Raw genomic sequence first — 21,189 nt, 5'->3', positions numbered from 1 at the left:
CTGCAGCAGGAACTTTCAGGCATGAATAGTTTTATTTGATTTGTTGTAAAACATAATTCTCAGAATTCGTCAATTAGAAGAATGTTTACCTCTACAGATTTTAAGTGAGCAATAAACAGGACCAATGTTAAGAAATAAGAAAATTTCACTTGACCTTATTATAGAAAATGAAAAGGTAAAGAGACCAAGAGCCGTGGCTATTGTAATTTAGGACAAAAGTCTCATGATTTAGGGCAATTCCGAAGGAACGAGAATAGAAGGCATTTGCTGCTATTTACAAGAGCATCGCAAAAAACGTATTAAGTTCTCTTAGCTCTCAGGTACTGGATTCGTAAAAATGATCTAGTTGTAGATGAGCAGCAGTAAGAAGAGCTTTTGCTTTTATTAAGTGCAATGACTGGATTTAAAATCATAATTTGGGGCAGTACCCCATGAACAAGAATTAAATTCCTCACCGTGGACTTACGAACGTAGCAAAAACTGCATAGGAAAACACATTTGGTTCTTCCAGCTCTCTGAGTACTGGATTTGTGAGAATGATATGATTGTACAAAGTTGGGGGGTCACCTCTTTTTTAACCCCTATGATATAACAGCGTCCGAGTGAATTTAGATCAATGTATGATGGTGTAGATCTAGGCATATTTTCATGCATGCAAATCTTTATTTGAGCTCCATACTGGTGCTTTTGGAGCAGCATCATCAGTTGCTACAGCAGGTCCACTTTCAACATTGAGTAAAGGATCAGATTCACTTTCTTTTACCTGAAATATTTATGTAAATTGGCAAAGGAAAAGAGAGCACATAAGAATTCAACAAAGGTGATGAAGTATCAAAAAAGGTTAAGAGAAATAGACAAATCAGTTAAAGACTCTGTTCAAATCATCGAGCATGAAGTAATATTCTGACAATATGACTTCAACTCAATGAACACTCTTCATACACCTAAAGCATTAAAGGACAATGGGAGAGAAAAAAAATAAAACAGAATTCATGCAACTATCTCAACTTAGAAAGCTAACCAAGAAGATATAGATCAAAACCCTGAACTCCAAGAACCACCTTTAGAAGCATCACCCACCTTGTAAGCCATACTATAAATAGAAAATAATGAGTAATTACATGCTAGAGGCATTAGCTGAAGACAATCATAGAAGTTACCTTCAGGTGAAAGTGGGTGATGAATTAATCAAATGAGCAAATAGCAAGTTTAGTTTCATATTTAGTAAGAAAATCAAGTCTACAGATATTGTCTGAATCATCAATTACTGGTTGTGCTTGATATGGCAACAAAATGCAGCTATTGATAAAGCTAGACCATCACGACATATGTCTGTATAGCCACTAATGATGGAGGTGAAGTTAACATTCAAAAATGTCTGACTCTGTTGATAGATATTACACCATTACAATTGGCCGGTCATGTTTCTCTATATTAGTGCTGATTGATATAGCATCCTTATTGCGTCCTGCCATGTTTTTATCTGCTCCAAATTAACACTACAGCACATGCAGATATCCAAGGTCCCTGTTCTCCATACATGCATGTCTTATCAGGATATTTATGCCTGTAAAGATTTATATTTGTAAAGATCTTTCAGCAGCACAAGAAAATGTGGCTTATTTTACTTTCCAACCCCACAAAATTGAGAAAACAGTCCTGATTGCAGAAACAATATACCTAAATATCAGCTAGCTGCTTAGTAAGCATTAGTGATTATGTAATGTATGCATGAAGTATACTATACTACCAAGAAACAAAGCCAGATTCTAAAATGTCCCCTCATGATCAAGGACAGATTCAAGGGCTCAAAATCTGAAAAGCCAACATACAGGATCGATAAAACCTGTGGTACCTGTGATAACTGAGCAGATGCTTCACTAGCTTTTTGCTGGCTCTCAATTGTGCAGAAATAAGAATACAAGATCATCCCAACTAATGCAACTAGAATTCCAAATATGTTTCTCCAGCTAAATGGATCATTAAGTAAAACATAGCCAAAAGTCAAGACAAGGCAAGTTTTCAGATGACCCAAGACTTGATAGGTGACAGGTGATGTTTTTCCAATTACAAGAAATGTACTGAAGTTGACGGAGACTGATATTAGGCACGATAGCACAATGAAAATCTGCAACAGAAAAGAAATAAAAAGGTAGAAAACAATATCATGCAAAAAGGACATACTTCAGCACATGTTTTTATAATTACTTACCAGAACTTGAGCTGTGTACTTGAAAGCAAAAACATTTTGGTTTGTCAAAAACCCATCAAGAAATGGACCGATGATGAATAGGGTCAGTGCTTGATAAGGACAAGATTGATACAAAAGTTGGGTGGAAGACACCTTAAACTTCTTCTGAATAGTGTTGGTCATCTGAGAAGAATGGGTTAAGGTCTATTACAAAAATCAAGACCATGATTCACCAGTCATACTATAACATCAAGATTTCAGTTTAAGATGATCAAATTGGAACTGTTGATAATATTGCAAAGAATCTTGTCAATGTTGGTACTTAAGGATACAATCTGAGCAATGCAAGTAGTAACAACTGCAAGCAGCGATAATATAGATCCCAGCATATTGAGCTGCAGATCTGTCACGGTTGCAATTCCAACACCCAAAAGAAGGATGACAAGTGAGAGCTGGATACTCCTACTGCAATAACGAAGATAATATATTAATCAAATAAAACCCCAACATTTCATAAGATTCAAGATTCATATAAGTATCAGACAACATAAATGGTATGTTAAAAGGTGCCAGCAAGTACATATCGTGGGGCTGGTTATAGTTAGACAAACAGCAGGGCAAAAATTATGTGGTCCATTTAAATGAAATCCCAGAACAATCTGGCAAAGCTTTTACTCGCTCATACATATTTGGCACAGTTAGATCTACGTTTGTTTCAAATGATCCATAACTAACAGCTCGAGTGTATCATCTAGTCATTCCCATATATACAACAAAGACTAGAGTTTTTTAGTGCTCAGTGACTGCATATGCTCTTTCAGGTTTTTTCCCTACTTGTATAGCCAAATACAAATCAGCATGTAGGTTTGTTTTGTTTACAGATTTGAAAGAGGATAATCCATTAGCTTGAAATAGACACATGATTCTGTTAATTTATTAGGTTCAGTTTAATAGTATTTACTATCTGATCCTATACCACTTTGGTATAAGAAAAGTGTTTGTAATAATGTGGAATGAAATAAATACTGATTATCAGTGAAAAAAATATTTTGTTTTCGATAGGTATGGAATACAGACCTGAAGTTCTTTTTGAAAAAAAGAGTCTCCAATAAAACAGTGCACGGAATGATTGCCAGCTTAGTCATCTGAAATGAAAAGGATATGTAAGAAAGCCATCCAACAATATATAAATTCAGTAGTATAATTTTGCAGACATAACAAGGGTTATAGCCAGAAGTAGCACACATGATTCACATTAGATTAAGAAAGAGAGAAAGAAAAATAGTAGTTACAGCATCAGCCAAGAGGTCAGCATGAAATTTTATACTTTACATCAAGAGCAAATATATTAAGGCTCCATTTCCCTTGCCAAGCAGTGACATCGCATGAATAAATTAAGTAGTTCTACTAGCATATCCAAAGTTAACAAGGGAACATAAATTGTTTCATCATGGCATCTTCTTTATATGGAACATAAATATTACGCCCTCAATAACATTTGTAAAATCAAATATCCAACATAATAGATGAATCAAGAAGTAGCAAGGTTAATACTGTGTTTTTGTTAAAATAAATTGCATGAAATCCAGATATTGCTGCTGACATATCATGTCATCCAACAAGTGTTGATCCATGGGATATTCAAAGCAAGATTATTTGGAAATATATTATTCAGTAAAAGAAGAATAAGAAGATAACATCTACCTGATAAAAACCGACAGAGTTGAAACCCAGGCTTAAGTTCAAAAGCCCAATAGAGATTCCATTAAGTACTCCAAAGCCCATTACCAACCTTGCATCAAAAGGCTTATGTTCAAATAGTTTCATCCACAGTGCCACATGAAGAGAACAGAACGTGACCAGGAGATGCCAACTTGTCAGAGTGGTGGCTGCAAAACAAAGATAAAAATAATAAAAACGCAACCCTTCCCATCTGTAGAACCTTTGATGTTGTAACCATACACATAAAAAAAAAAAAAAGCCAAATTCATGTCCCCAAAACTAAAAGGAAAAGTATTACAAAAAAGAACACCCGCATGAGGCAAAACCAATTTAATCAAACTATATTGTGCTGACTTTAATTCTTCTGGTCACTCTCCAAGTGCTACTACAAGTTAACAGAGCAGGTGAGCGGAGTTGGTTTTATACATCAAACCAAAATTACCATCATCTTGTTAAAGTTTAAGAAATTAAATACTACATTCAAGCAAGAACAGGAAACATTTCCTTGCATTGCCCCTCAAGAGCAAACATGGTTAGATTGTCTGTGCATGCGAACAAACACCGACATCTTGAAACTAGGTTGAACAATTCAGCCTTCTGTACAAGTGCCATTTATTTTTCACAAATATATGCCTTCAACTTGTAAATATATATGAGTTCTATTCAAACTTCAAATAAATACAAGTGACCAATGAACTAACACAATGTTATCCACATATGCATATCTCTTTTGTCCATAATTTTATGCTTGTTTAAGATGACATTGAAATCTTTTTTGTTCTTGCAGTATGGGAATTTGCAACTTGAAATCAATCAAGTATTTATGTGCTTGTGTACCCCATTGTATCCATTTCTGTGATTTCATGTTCTAGCTTCATGCTTGTTCTCATTAGAGGGAGAGCAAACATTTAACCCATTGCTTACCACTTGTTCTTGTGTTTGAAAGTAACACATACAAGTACAAATGTACTCATTTCTGCATATTTTTTTAATGGATATGGAAGATCTAAGCACCATGTGCCAGTATCTTTACTGCAATTTTCCTTCCAAAACAGACCTATGGTGTATGGCTTCCTTAGGCCCCATAAGATCCATCTTATGAAATATCGAAACAAGATCTTTAAAACTCTCAATTGTCAAGGGATAATATGTGGTTCCATACATAACAAAAGACAGCGTTAAGAAATAACCCTGGTTTTCCATGATTCATCTCTCGTTTGATCCCACTTTTCAGTCCAATGAAGAAGTCAGCTTCTTTTCTTCATCTCCTTCTGTATTTGCATTCAAGACCTCCTGTACTTCCTCTTTGTCATCCTATGTTTCCTTCCACACAGCCATAATAGTAGTTACTTGACAAGTAGGATGAGTAGTGACAGTGTCCCAGGCTCCCACCCATCCATGTAGAAAATATCTCATCTTCAAACATCCTACATTCTCTTTTGATGTTAGACATTGTTGTCTTCAGCATTTTGATAAAATTATGGTTTCTCAAGATATTGAATGGTTATTAACAAACATTTGAAGCTTTTCAACCTTCAGTGTGACATGGGATGTTTCATCTGTTGTTCAGAACCTAAAGCCAGCCATCTCAGTTCATATGGAGTATTTTTATCATCTTTTTTTTTTTTTTCGCAGCTGATAGTTTTTCAACTTCATAAACTTAGCTAAAAACATTTGATCCCAGAACTATCTCTGGTTGACTTGACCACCGACAAATGGCTGGAACTTTCCAACTTTGTATATGTTCAGATCCATCAAGTTCCCTAAATTTTAAATCAAATAATGACCCTCAATAGATGTCGAGCGTTGGAAAAGCATCCTTCTAGTGAATCCAAAAAACCCCTTTTCGACTAAAACAGATCTTTCAGGAGACAACTAGAACTACAATGCGTTCGCCAAAAAAAAAAAAAAAAAAAAAAAAAAAAAACTAGAACTACAATGCAACAAACGAACACAAGTAGCCCCCAAAAGGTCTCTACAAATGTCCACATATCATCGGACAGAAAGTACAAGAAACAATTAGAACCCAATCCATTCCGCCGAACTACCAAAAAGCTATACTAATCAATGCACAAGTGTACAAACCCACGTTCTTTACAAACAAAAGCCACGGTCAAACCGAACTAAAAGCCATCAAATTTCTCTCAGAGACAGCAAGAATTGCAAAACTAAACTACAAATCATGAGATCTCTCACCGAATGTGAAGCCGAGGGAGCTGATGAGCGCTTTGTTACAGATCACAATCGACACCGACGAGACCACCGACAGGCTCAGCGCGCCAACGGTCCCCAACTGGAACCGCTCTCCCTCTCCCATCTCCACTCCGACGAATTCCCTCTCAGTTTCAGGATCTGGACGACCCCACCATCAGATCAAACTCCCTACCATAAAATCTAATCCAGAAAAAGAAACAAAAATCGATCACAGCTAATAACAGAATTCACCTCATGCAGCTCACTCGCGACGATTCGAAGGGGAATTCAAGTAAGAATTAACTGAATTAACCACAAATAAATCTCAGGAATCTCGAAACTTGAGATCTAATTGGAGGTAGGTATGGAGAAAGGGAGAGAACGAGGAGGACCAGAATTGCCCTTTTTCTTCTTCGGATTGGAGAAATGGCTTCTATTTATACTCCCCCCCTCTCTCTCTCTCCGCGTGCGTGTTTGCGCGCTTCGAAGAAGCCTGGGCGAGTCGCAAGCACTTCGAATGATCTGTGGATCGAAGGGATCTTCGTCCTTTTTCTTTGTCCGTTTTTTAGTAATATTTTCCAGTTCTCGGTATTTTCTATGAGGTGAGAAGGAAAAAAAAAAAAAAAGGGAATTTAAAAATAACGAAAGGAAATTAGGTAAAGACGTGACCATTTTTTAAGTAATATATGATACATTCACGCACACAAAAGAGCCCACAACGTTACTACTCCTAGGATGGAGGTGAGTCCGTCATGATTGGGGGGTCATTTTATGGTGTGATGTTCAATGGTGCGAAAGGGGAAACTAGGTCACCAACGGTGGGGAAGGGGACGCACCAATTTGGTGAACCCACCGCGGGCATCAAACGTTTGGTAGGAGGTTGATGATTGGAGTTGCTTTTGATTAGTGGTATTCGCGGGTGCAGTTGGTTCACTATTCTTTTTTAATTTTAATTCCTTTTCTGCCAATGCTGAGATAGAGGGATTACTATATTTTAATTTCCACGTGCCGTAATTGCCCCTGGCAACTGGCGAATTGACGGACCTCGATCCCAAGGTGGTACCAACCGCCCTTTTTTTTTTTTTTTTTTTTGGTAAGAGTGACACCACTTGCCTCTGACCATTATAATGTCATCGCTTGAGCATGGTTTAGACTTCCAGTGGTTTACGTTTCTTGCTGGCATGCAATGACGTGTTAGATCTTCTTATAGCCATTGGGCCTTACAAGATTTTCATTTTATGTATGTTGAAATTCGTGTACAATCCATGGATTACACACATGATCTACGATAGAAAACGACTTTTAAGGAATATTAGAGAACATGGCCTTAGACTTCCCGTTGGAGTTGGCAAACATTGTGCAATTGGGTCAGCTGTCGTTTTTGATACCTCATGCAGGTCCAATTGGACTCAAACAACGTTAAGATAGCTTTAGAAGCTGGATTTGACAGCTTGACAGAGCAAGGTCTTGATTGATATCCAGCATGACCTGGACTCGACGTCCTTGAGATAGCTTTGGAATTTTGATTTGATACACAAAAGCTAGACTTCAATCATCGAGATGAGCTAAAACTAATAGCATTTACAGCTACGATCTATATGTGAATTGCATGCAATTGAATGGCACACGGAGAAATAACCCTACAAAGAGGATCAAAATATGTCATATCGGATTTGTTCGTCTTTTGAGGCACAAGCCTGCAACTTCAGCTGGCGCGGATTGGGTGTGCGCGGGGGTTTGGAGGATTGAGCTTGAAGGTTAATCCACACTTCATCTCTAATGGAGAACCAAGCCAATTTTTGTCATCATAGAAGGATTCAGACAAATCACTTCTTTAATTTCCTCCCGCTGATACATGCACCAATGAAGCAGGAATCCTGGAAGAGTTCCATATATCTTGCAATAGAGAACGGAACCGTATTTCTAAATGCCATGGGAGAAACTTGTATTTTGGATACTTTTCCAGTGACCGGACTGCCTCCTGCTGTCTTGTATGTTCTTCAGCTCACCATCTGGTCATGTTTGGCAAACATCCAAACAAATTGACTCCAAAATTTAAAATGGCATCTTTCACTACAGGAAAAATGATCATTAACGACGCTATTAATATTATTTTACGACGCTTTAAAGCGTCGCTATTTAGCTTTACGACGCTTCGAAAAGCGTCAGCAAAGCGTCGACTATGTAAGAGTGGAGATGAAAAGTGCCGACGCTTTTTAAAAGCGTCGTTATTTTTTAACGACGCTTTAAAGCGTCGTTAAATTTAACATTAACGGTGCTTATAAGCGTCGTTAAGACAAGTTTAACGACGCTTATAAGCGTCGTTAAATATATTTTTAACAACGCTTTAAAGCGTCGCAAAATACAATTTTAACGGCGCTTTTTAGCGTCGTTAATGACTCCGCGTCATCCACTCTACCAAGACGCTTTTCGAAGCGTCGGCTTTTTTTTCTTTAACGACGCTTATAAGCGTCGTTAAAATTATTTTAACGACGCTTATAAGCGTCGTTAAAGATTTTAAGAGAAAAAAAAAATACAGGTATTATCTACAAAAAAAAAAGAATACATACATTCCTGTACGAAATTATATCAATTATTCGAACATAAACCTGTACAATCATCACATTCACACCTGTACAATCACCACCATTCATACCAAAAGCAAACTTAAATAGAAAATTTACCAAAACCAAAAGATAATATTTTATATAAATAAAAAAAAGTACTAATCGTCCATTACAATCAAGAGTAATATAAATAAATATAAAAATACAATAAAAATAAAATAATATCAATCTGCAGGCGGATGGTCGTCGTTGTCTCCACGTGACGTGCCGCTATCTCGACGGGTGCCTGATGTGCCAGGAGCCTACAAGAAACATATCAAAAGCATGATTTGCATATCTATAAATAAAAATATATAAATCATTAAATTAATACAAAAATATATATTTAATATTATGTGTTTACCTGAGATGAACCATACATCTCTAATAAAGATGTAAGGCAATCAATCTGTCTCCTCATGGCCTGCATCTCGGTACGGCTCTGTCGCATCTCCTCCATCTCAGCAGCACGACTCTGTCTAATCTCCTGTATCTCCACCTCGAGTCTGCGAACGCGTGAATCCTGAGCATCTGCTGCAGCATGCTGCGTATATCTACTAACCTCAGATAACTGAGTGGAGGTGACTCCTACTCCATAACCCCTCACTCGGCCGTAGCGCTCTGGTCCCATCAACTCTGTGAACACCTCGGCCTCGATACGGCTCTGCTGCGTAGATGCTGCGGACTCGTCGTCACGCTCCGCAATGAGAGATGTAGCCCTCTCCTGTATTTTTTTTGAAAACAAGAGTTATACATTAATAGCTAACAAAATTAAATTTAAATCATTGCAAAAAATATAATATTAATAATGCCGTACATATAAATCTCTCGACTCATCTCGAACAAAAGTACCATCCTGATGAGTATGAGTCATCCGGTAAAACTCCACTTGTCCGGATTCCCTCCCATGCTCATCCTCCTACACAAATAATTTCAATTTTAAGCAAACAGTTATAATAATTTAAAAAAAATATATGAGTATCATGATACAGACATGGTCCACGATACATAATGATATTAGTTATATAAATATTTCAACATAAAAATTAAAAGTTAATTATGAAAGTTTAAGGAACATACAAACTCCTGTCGGAGTCGTGCATAACTCTTCGACCCCGATGTATGAGGAACAGACTGAGCTGCTCGTGCAGCTCTACCAATAGCAGAATAAGTCTGTAAAATAAAGTAAAGAACTTGTTATATATATAATATATAATAAAAATCAATATTTTTATAAAATATTTAGAAAAAAAAAGATAATAAACAGATAATATACCTGTGCCCTCTCGGAGAACCAATAATGAACCAACTCCATCCACTGATGAGGGGGTACATCAGGAGGACAATTCCTAGCAACCTCCTCCTCTGTCATACCCTGTCTCATATAGTCCTTCTTCAATTGTGCTCTATATTCTTTCCATTTGCGGTTGAGAGACTTCATTACAAAATCATGAGTGGATGGAGGGAGAACAAACTTGCTCTATAAAAAAAAAAAGTTAAATGAAATAAATTATATAAATGATTAACAATTAATATACAGTATGAACATCAATTCATTACCTCTATAACTCGGAGGAGCTCAATTTTGTACGTTGGAAGCATGTCATTCCATTTTGCATAGCCCAACGGACATAGCTGAGGCCTCCGAGCAACGGTCCCCAAAAATGAAGTCAATAAGCAGGCAGCTTTCTTAATTGGCTGACCTAGCTGATTGCACTCCACAACAATCCTCTCGCCCTCACGCATCTGCCACACATCTCGCACTACTGTGGGTCCGCGTCTGGGGCGTACTCTCCCGGATCCGTCTGCAAAAAATACATAAAAGTAACTATATCATAAATATATATAAAATGAAATAAAAAAAATTACATGAAAGATAATATATATCCTGCACGTGTATCTCATCATCTGGCTGATGAATAGGAGGATCGTGCTGTGCTGATGATGAAGGACAGGGCTCAGAATGCTGTGCAGCTGAACTGGCCTCAGGCTGCTGTGCTGAAGAAGACGTACCGGCCTCTGTCTGTGAAAACTGGAACTGCACACCAGCATATCGTCCCCTGCGACGCATGATGTCACTTAGCATTTATATAAATAAAAGGTAGAATCAGTTAATATATGGAGTAAAATAACACAATAATTAATGCAAAATATATACATCATAAATAATTATTACCAGTAACAATCAAGCAGTAGTATTTTTTTCGAATTCTGTTCTAACCAACGTCGTCGTAGCATTTAAATCATCAGCTGGCACAAAATTGTAGGGCATACATTGTGTATAAGTGTCATCGTCATCATCCTCCACTTGGTTTCCCATATCATATAAGTCTCTAGGTTTTGTTTTGATGACAGTAAACCAATCTTTATCTTTTGCGTCTTGTACATAAAATACTTGACGAGCTTGAGATGAAAAAATGAATGGGTCATCCTTCAATAACACACCAGTGTGTATCAACCTTGAAAAATTTACAAGTGTAAATCCATTTGCATCTTGTTTCAAACCCCTTGGTGAGTTTATGTCTATCCAATCACATCTAAACAGTACTACTTTAAATTTTTCATAATAATCCAACTCATAGATATCTTTAAGTGCACCATAATAGGATTTTTCATCCGCTTCCACCATAACACCGCTATTCTGTGTTTTTCTAAATTTCTCCCGTTCTCTAGTATGAAATTTAAAGCTATTAATTATGAAACCGTTATATTTATTCACAATCTTGTTAGGTCCTCGAGCAAGAGCTATTAGTTCATCTGAATTATTTGTCTCCATCATCTTTGATACCTAACAAAAAATGATATGACGAAGTGCAGTTGAGTTATCTGATATTAAATATGTATCAAAAATTAATATATCCCATAATTAAATATAAATCACACCTGATTCGAAAGCCACATAGGGAATAACTCGACCAACCATCGCTGTTCAATCCTTGCATTAGGACGAATGTTATGATTGGCTCGTCTCTGATAAATTAAAAATTTACTGCATAAAATATAAATATATCATTTAGAACATTATATCTAATATAAAATTTAAATTTTGATGTCATTCCTTAAATATACTAACCTGCGATGGTCAGATATTATGTCACTATGAAGTAACACATAACGATGTGCTTGTGCTAAGGATTTTTGATCAAGTACAATACTTTCAGCTCTTCCCAAGAATTTTCCAGCAGTTAAGAACTTATACAGTTCTGCATTCTCCACAAAGTCATTATGCCGTTGAGGTCGACTAAAAATAGTCTCTACACCTTGAAAATATCTTGAACAAAATGTCAAACATTCATCCGCAATATATGCTTCAGCAATCGAGCCTTCGGGATAAGCTCTATTTCGCACATAATCTTTAAGACGCACAAGATACCTTCAAGAATTAAATATTTATTAAAATATCAGTATGCTGTTGTTTCTAATAAAATTATCAAAAGATTTAAGGTTTGTAATAATACCTCTCAATAGGATACATCCATCTATAATGTACCGGTCCACCAACTTTAACTTCTGAAGCTAGGTGAATGAGCAGATGTACCATAATAGTGAAAAATCCAGGAGGAAAAATCTTTTCCATCTGGCAAAGTGTAATTGCAATATCGGATTCTAACTGATCAAGTTCCCGAGGATCAATAACTTTGGAACATAATGCCTTAAAGAATGACGATAATCGAAGTACAATTGTAACAACTTGTTTCGGCAATGACGATCTTAAAGCTATTGGAAAAATATCTTGCATCAATATGTGACCATCATGACTTTTAAGATTTGAAAGTTTTCGATCCTTTAGATGCACACATCGTGAAATATTTGATGCATATCCATCGGGTACTTTGATACTTTTCAAAACTCCCAAAAAATTATCCTTTTCTCGAGCAGACATTGTGTAACATGCAGGAGGCACATAAATTCTATCATTAGCAAGCATTTTAGGATGAAGTTCCTGTCGGATATCCATTTCTTTTAAATCAAGACGTGCCTTCATGTTATCTTTGCTCTTTCCATCAAGGTTTAAAAATGTTTCAAGTAAATTATCGTAAACATTCTTCTCTATATGCATGACATCAAGATTGTGCCGAATAAGATTATGTTTCCAATAAGGTAAGTCAAAAAAGATACTTCGTTTTTTCCATAAATGTTTACTTGGCTGTTGTGTAGATGCTATATGTGTGTCTTCCTCATTTTCATCCTCGAAATAATTGTCTGGATCTTGAAACACCTCTGCATCTATAGTACTGATACTGACTTCCTCTGGTAACCCTTCGTGCACTGAGCTTTCAACATCATCCCTTCCTCTTTTTTTAGAAGACTTTGAGTGCTTACCATAGCTGTAATTCATGCCATCCATTTGTCTATGAACATCAGTTTCAGAAGGTAGAATAGGGGCACATCCCAATTCTATAGTACCATCAAACAAATCTTTCTGAAATCGAAACGGATGATTTGCTTCCAACCATCGACGATGTCCCATGTAACAAAATTTACCTCCATATTTTAACCAAATTGAATGTGTTGAATCTCCACAACAAGGACATGCGACCCGTCCCTTTGTACTCCAGCCAGATAAATTGGCATATGCTGGAAAATCATTAATAGTCCATAACAAAGCTGCCCGTAGTTTAAATGTTTGGCCGTTGGAAGCATCAAATGCATCAACACCCTCCCACAACTGTTTCAATTCCTCTATCAAAGGCTATAGAAAAATATCAATATCATTGCCTGGATCCTTATCTCCTGGAATAACCATTGACAAGATAAGTGATGATTGTTTCATGCACATCCACGGTGGCAAATTGTAAGGTATCAAAACGACTGGCCAAGTGCTGTAGGTAGAACTCAGGGTCCGAAATGGATTGAAGCCATCAGAAGCTAAGCCAAACCTAACACTGTGAACATCAGAGGCAAAATCAGGATGCCTATCATCAAATGCTTTCCATTGAAGACTATCTGCTGGATGTCTCAACATTCCATCCTTTGTACATCCTTCATGATGCCATCTCATTGATGAAGCTGTTTTTGATGATGCATAAATCCTTTTCAATCTAGGTATAAGAGGAAAGTAACGCAATACCTTGGCCGATTTCTTTTTACTCCGCGTTGCATCCAATTCATTCAGTACATCATCTCGATCTTCTTTTTGTGTTATCCATCTTGAAGATCCACATACATTGCATGACTCTTGATTAGCGTTTTCACCCCGATATAACATACAATCTTTCGGACAACTATGAATCTTTTCGTATCCAAGATCCAATTCCTTTACTACTTTCTTGGCTTCATAATACGATGGTGGTAAACGAGTGCTTTCTGGAAATGCATCCTTTAATAACTTGAGCAGTATGGTAAAACTCTTTCCAGACCATCCATTCAAATATTTTATATGAAATAAATGTACAAGAAAAGAAATCTTAGAAAATTTTGTACAACCCGGATATAATTCTTCGTCTGCATCTTTCATTAAGGTGTGATAACGAGCTGTCTCATCATTAGATGTATGTATGGGCTCCTCAACATGCATACGTTCTGTATGCGTACATCCATCAAACATCCCAACTGTTTCTTGTATACTACTGGATTCTCCTAAATTTTGAACATCAAATCCAAAAGCATCTGTGATCAAACCTCTTATATCATCATCTCTTGCAGAATTGTCTTCTAAGCTAGTGGATCCAAAATGAGTCAGGGGTTGGTTACATGATGATGGCAACATAGATTCTCCATGAAAAATTCAGTTGGTATAACCTCTTAAAAAACCATTCCATACCAAATGTTCTTCAACATTTTATGGATCTAAAGAAGAACTATTTACACATTTCCGACATGGACATAAAATCTTTCCATTCAAACTACTTTTCTCCATACCAAATTTAATGAAGTCATGAACTCCATCTAAATATTCTTTACTATTCCTTGGTTTATTTATCCAACTTTTGTACATTGTAGGATAAAAATGACCGAACTTGTAATTTATCTAAAAATAAAAAAAATTATACAATCTATATTAATGCAATGAGTAAAAAATATCAGTCATTTCATAAAATTCAAAAAAATAACAGCTAGATAAAGTTTACATAGTAAATGCTTGCTATCATCAACTAATAGGTAAAGAAGGTCCTATCCCATTCAGAAAATGCATTAATTCTATAGGTCAATTACAGAAATCAAATGATATACAACAAGAGTCAAAAAAAATTTCGACAGCATTTCCCCTTAGTTCTTCCGTATAGGAAGAACAAAAGAAAAATACCATCCGAAATTTTTTCCGAACCCTCAGCATACCATTTGATTATGGTAATGACCTATAGAATTACTCACATTTTCCAAACTGTCGATACTGGATAATCAATTGATCAATGTACATAATTCTTTTATCCGTACAAAAATAAATAAATGTACGGATACAATAGAATATGTACATTAATCAAAAGACGGGTCTATATTTCTATGCAATGTAATTTTTTTTAAAATTAATACAATAGAATATGCCTGGCATTAAATTCACAACCATCACAAAAACACTCATGAAAATCTACTTAGCATGCATTTTAAAATTAAAATCCATGCTAAGTAGTTTTTTTTTTTTTCAAAATGAACAGCGTGGAACAGCTGCCTACCTAGCAGAAGAGTATTGTAGCATAGCAACCATCAGAATATCACCATAAAGACGTGCAAGATTTCATCTAAACAAATCGAGATTTCTAGCAACTCCCATCAATTCGGGATTTTGGTTAAGCTGATTTTTAATGGCAACAAAACCATTTTGCTATCATGTATAAAAAATAAACAAATATGTGTGATAACAGAAACAAAGATTGATGTCTAAGGTTTTTCTTTGATCAATAAGATGTCTAAGTTATTTGAAAAGCAAGACAGATCTGTAACATGTCTGTTAAAAGAATAAACAGCTTAAATTATGTAGCTAGCTCATTGTACTTATTATCGATTTTTGGATAGGTTGTCCCTCGTGGTTGGGAACTCCTTGCTTTCAATTGCTATGAAAATTTTCAATGCATGCCTGTAGGAATAAATTGGTGGACCTTATGTTCCTCTTTGGATGATGTGGTATTATCTATTTGGACATGATATACAGGAGAGGATTAGACAGCCAACACCTACATGTGATTCCAAATGCTCCATTCTTTTGGTTAAGATTCTTAAATTTTCAACTGGTGATGACATAAATGAGTTGCGATGCTCTTATTTGTTCTTAGGAATATCTACTATGTTTTATATTGATACATTCTTTCTTTGATGCAAATGTTTGTCATTGCAATGACTCATTTCGGGCTTTTTTTGTATTCTAATTTTCATGACTTCTGCCACAACATAGTTTTTGATTCATTGATATTTGTTAAAGAATAGACACATAACAGATGACCATATTAAAACATACTCATTTCTTTGGTTCATGTCGGGTATATGTGAGGCACTTCCTCACGGGCATCAGATCCTCCTTTCCTACCATAATGTTGGTGCATCCTATTGCATTAAATATTTGAACAAACTCTTAGAATTTATCTCGGTTGTCATCTATTCAAAAAACTATCATGCAATTAGATTCCTTACACAGATCATGAAGGTGTCTACCAGAAGAATGTGTCTGGTAACTTCATAAAAATCCAAACATCAAAGAATAATGACTAATGGAACATGAGACACCCCATGAGCAGAGATTAAGGGGACCAAGCCAACCAAGATCTGGTCTCCTATCCTTCAAATACATGGGGATAGAAACAAAGCAATATTTAGCCCCAAGTACTCAAAGGTAGTCTATCCTTGCATTATTTGGTAGCCATTAATTTGACCAGAAGTTATACATTGACTGATCAGAGTTAACCTATAAAACATTTATAGAACACCTAAAGACAGAAGCCATGGTGAATTGCTAAGTATTAAATGAGGCAATTGCAGACTTCTCCTCCTACCGGCAACTTGGGTGTGGAAGGAAGTTGCTACCCCACGAGTTCAAGTATTTTGGTGGAAAATAAATTGGGGAAGACTTTCTTGTAAGGATCGATTGGTGTACAGGCGCCTTCCACCAATCCGAAACTGCTGCTGTTACTTTGTCCTCAAGCCACTGAAGATATTCAACATATTTTGGTTTAACACAAATTGAGGAAGATGACCTAAGCAGAACTAAATAGTACATTTCCAGCAATTCTTTGATGGATCAAAGGACAAGAGAAGATCAAATCACAATGATAAGCCATGTCGGCTGGGTACTATGGTTGAAGAGGAATGAATGGCTATAAGGTCAGCAGAGCAATCCCAAGTAAATATCCAATTTAATTCACAGACTTACTGCTCAAGTTTTAGATGCCAGAAAAGAAAAAAAAAAAAAAAATCAATGACAATAAAAATACGAGAAGTCTAATTCTATCTTGAGATGAATCCATAAAGATATATTTTTTAAAAAAATTTATAAGATAATAAATTTTTTTTAAAAAAAATAAAATATTTCTGCATCCTCTCGCCTTAGAATCACAATAATTTCCGCAGAAAAAATCGAGAAAACTGCGTCCGATAGAACAGAATCACAGTGAGAAGAATGCCAGAATCAAAATAAAATTGGAATTTTTATCTTTTCAGGCCCGACGACTACCGGCGACGAAGAACTGAAACAAATGTCTGAAGCTAAATCCTGGGCGATTCACAATGCAAATCGATGCTACGAAGGATATGAGAGATTATAATATATTTTTGGGAGGAGAGGCGAAAGCAAAATGGGACATCGGGAGGACGAAAATAAATGTCTCGACCCGGGAGGACGAAAGAATAGGTGCGGCGTGGACGGCGGGTGCGCTGCCGGCGGTGGAGATGGGGTCGGCGGAGGAATGGGTGGAAAGGGGCGGCGGTAGATAGATTAGGGCACGGGAGGCTGGTGGGGTATTAAACAAACCTAACGACGCTTTTTAGCGTCGTTAAATAATGGCGTAACAAAGCGTCGGTAATTTCTTTATTTAACGACGCTTTTGCTAAAAACGTCGGCGTTGACAGTGCTCAAATTTTACGACGCTTTTAAGCGTCGTTAAAAAACGACGCTTTTTAAAAACGTCGGCAGGTCAGCGCAACCTACCGACGCTTTCCAAAAGCGTCGGCAAAAAAAAATTATTAATTTACTATTTTTTTATAGTGTTTGAAGGTCAATTAAAATATTAAACCACAGAATACCGAGTTACTGGGTTAATGAAAAAAATCCTTCCACCGCTCAGCCTTCAGCACACAACTATGGGAACCTTTTGCTCAATAATCCAAGACTCAAGCAGCTGGTGAAAGGCAAGCTTGCTCCGAGCACGGATATATAAAACATAACTGTTCCGAATTCTATCTGCTGCTCGGGAGCTTTTATTTCATTACGTACAGGACTGAGTATTCTGTAGAGTTAAATTGAAAGATAACAATTTTGTGGGGGGAAAAAGGAAGACAGATTTACAGATCATATTGGCAGCCATGGCTTAACCTCAAGATACTGTTGCTTTATATCTTATGTCTTGAGGTAGTGTGTGGTTATGTAATTTCGGATGAAAGAAGACCTTATTCCACCTTATTCTCCCAAACACCATAAAATCCGATGGTGGGCCATCCTGGTTTACTAATTATGATCGTTGTTGCCTAACCATCGAATATGAATTTCATATCGGACGATGGAATTGGGTATTTCATGATTTTTTGTTCCCAGGGTAGCTGTGTTATTTATGAAAAATAAAAAGGGGGCGAGAGGGGGGGGGGGGGGTTGGGGGGGAGGATGAAGCCCTATCTATCTGACTGCTTTTACTTTTTCATCTTCACACTGCAGCTGCTGCTCGCACCCTTTCTCTTTCTCGGTTGGTCGAAATCATCCACAGCCCTCCTCCCCTCCATCGCTTCAGTATCATCCTTTGTTCAATTTGGATTCCATGACCGCTGATCACTGCTACACTCGCCTCACACCCTCTCGATCTCTCTACAAGTAGATCTCCTTCTACCTCCTGTGTACGATTGGCAGCCCTCCTACTGACTCGTTCAGTGTGCGTTGCTGTGTCCCTTACTATCTCTATCCTTCTCTCATTCTACTCCACTTCGATGATCCTTCTATTCTACTGCTACTATCTTTGATATAGCATTGAAATTTCTTGCTTGATTGTGCTTTTTTGTAATGAGTAGATACTACCTTATGTCTGTTAATAAGACCTATAAATGTTGCCTTTTGTTTAGTTTTTGATTTTTTTGGAATGTTGTTGTCTTATGATTTTTTTTTTGTACTATCCTCTTCATGCATGATGTCCATTCTTTCTTTAACATGTTCTATAATAAGTTATGTTTTAGTTTTCCAAGCCATCTTTTCTCCTATGAGGGCTAATGTGACATTTTCCCGTGAGGGCTCCTGTGGTAGCATCATGTTCTCCTTTTGCTTTTATTTTCTTCTTGAGAGATGTCTTGTGTTATATACCTATTTTTTCATCTATATTAACTTTTATATTATTTTTCTTTTATTTTGTTTTGGATTAGAATTTGTATCTTATAGCCGCGATGCTCTATTGACTTTAACTTCGCATATCCTGAGCTACCTTTTAATATTTTTTTGATGCTTATAAATAGTTATTATTTATTTTATACAATCAAATTGCAAATGCTAAGCAATGCAGCCCATTTTATGCTAGCAATTTATTGAGGCATGTTTTTTGATATTTTTGTATTTCTCTTATTCTTTATATAATGAGTTATGATTTATTTTTTTATACCCTTTTATTCTTGCTATTAGGCAGTCCTAAATTGCAATCAATTGTGCCTTAATTTTATATTTGCAAAGTTTGGGTTCAGTGTAGTTAACATGAAGAAAGCCCATACATACGACAATTTTGAACATGGGAGGGTAGGATCATCACGTAGAAAGGCTTCTAATTGGACTGATGCCCTTGATCTGCTCATGCTTGCCTTGATGAGGCAAGAAGATGACTAAAGCAATTGTCAAAATGGTACTTTCTTATAAGAAACATAGAAGAAGATGACAAATATATTTAACGAACAAACGAAGAAGACCTTTACCTATAGAAACCTCAAAAATCAGTTGAAGGTCATGAAGAAGAACTTCAACCTGCATTATAACTTAGCAAATCCTATCCGAACGGGGATGGGATCCTGACATGTGTTTGCATTTTTTTCCTATCTATATCATTCATTATTTTTTTACTACTGGAATTAATTTACTTAGGCAGATTGTAGATCCATTGAGTTGATTGCATAGGTGTAATCATAAATTACTGTACTTTTTTTTAGATGGATACCTTGCGTAAGCTGATGGAATTTTTGATTGAGGAGGATAATTATATGCAAGATGTGATAACTACACTCTTAAGTAGTGGAATCATTCATGTCGAGGATTGTAGTATGCTTATGAAGATGCTTTGTCGGACCCATCCTTTCTCTGATCACAACCTTACAACAAACATGTTGAGTGGCCATCCAGATAGGGGTTATGATCACTTTAGAATAACAAACACAATGTTCCTATAGCTAGAGCAATTGCTTATGTCATGTGGTCTAATAGTTAGCACCCGCAATGTGACGGTGTAGGAGTAATTAGCCTATATCCTGTACTGCATAGGTCATGATATCACGAATAGGATTTTGGCCGAAACTTTCCAGCACTCAGGAGAGGCGATTTCATTGCACTTTAACAATGTACTTAAAGCCGTGTATTCATTGAAGCAAGAGTTTATAGTTCAACCCGATGAAGATGTAGATGTGCACCCACGCATCCATGAAAATAGCCTTTTCCATCCTTACTTTATGGTACCCCTGAACTTTTCTAAGCTTGTTCATTATTTTTCATCTCGTAGTTGATGTCTCTAACATAGCTAATTCGCAATACAGAATACTATCGATGTGGTTGATGGTACGCACGTAGCTGTACTAATCAATAAGAGCAAATAACCCCACTTTCGTAATCGAAAGGGTATCATTTTCCAAAATGTTATGGCTGCAACTTCATTTGATCACTCATTCCTTTTCATTTGTATTGGACGAGAGGGATCGGCAGCCGACATGAGGATTTTCCATTGATCTATCGAGTCAAGGAGGTTTAAAGTGCCGAAAGGTATCCATATTCTCTCAATTTTAGAATTTCAAATATTTTATTCATTTTTAAGTCATTTTACATTGCATGGTGGGGTACAAAAAAATATTATCTTGTTGACTCAGAATATGCCCACACGAACAAGTTTCTTGCCCTTTATCGGGATAACAGGTACCACTTAAGTAGTTTTAATAATCCTCAAGCACGACGATATTCCAATGCTCAAGATCTATACAATCATCGATATATGTAATTATGAAATTGTGTAGAGAAGATCTTTGGTATTCTAAAGTAGCAGTTTAAGATTTTGAGAAGTTCCATCTCATACCGCTTCAAGGTGCAGAAGTGTATTGTTATGACTTATTGCATCATTCACAATTTCATAAAATGCAACCAAGCAATGATAAATATTTTAACATATT

At 36.5% G+C, this 21,189-nt stretch overlaps 1 protein-coding gene across 1 annotated transcript; it reads right to left on the bottom strand.

Annotated features, from left to right (window-relative positions):
- Nucleotides 1-361: 361 nt before the first annotated feature.
- On the bottom strand, nt 362-6,641 carry LOC105057199 (UDP-xylose transporter 3). The gene is made up of 8 exons (XM_010939704.4): nt 6,359-6,641; nt 6,110-6,265; nt 3,896-4,080; nt 3,269-3,336; nt 2,524-2,656; nt 2,213-2,374; nt 1,856-2,128; nt 362-763 (listed from the first exon to the last, which is right to left on the bottom strand). Exons 2-8 carry the CDS (start codon nt 6,228-6,230, stop codon nt 647-649), a joined length of 1,059 nt encoding a protein of 352 aa, XP_010938006.1. The 5' UTR covers nt 6,231-6,265; nt 6,359-6,641; the 3' UTR covers nt 362-646.
- Between the last annotated feature and the right edge of the window lie 14,548 nt (nt 6,642-21,189).

The sequence above is a fragment of the Elaeis guineensis genome, chromosome 14 (assembly GCF_000442705.2).
Source record: "Elaeis guineensis isolate ETL-2024a chromosome 14, EG11, whole genome shotgun sequence".
NCBI classification, from domain to species: domain Eukaryota; kingdom Viridiplantae; phylum Streptophyta; class Magnoliopsida; order Arecales; family Arecaceae; genus Elaeis; species Elaeis guineensis.
Note: the sequence above shows the minus strand (reverse complement) of the source record. Positions and strands in the feature narration are given on the sequence as shown.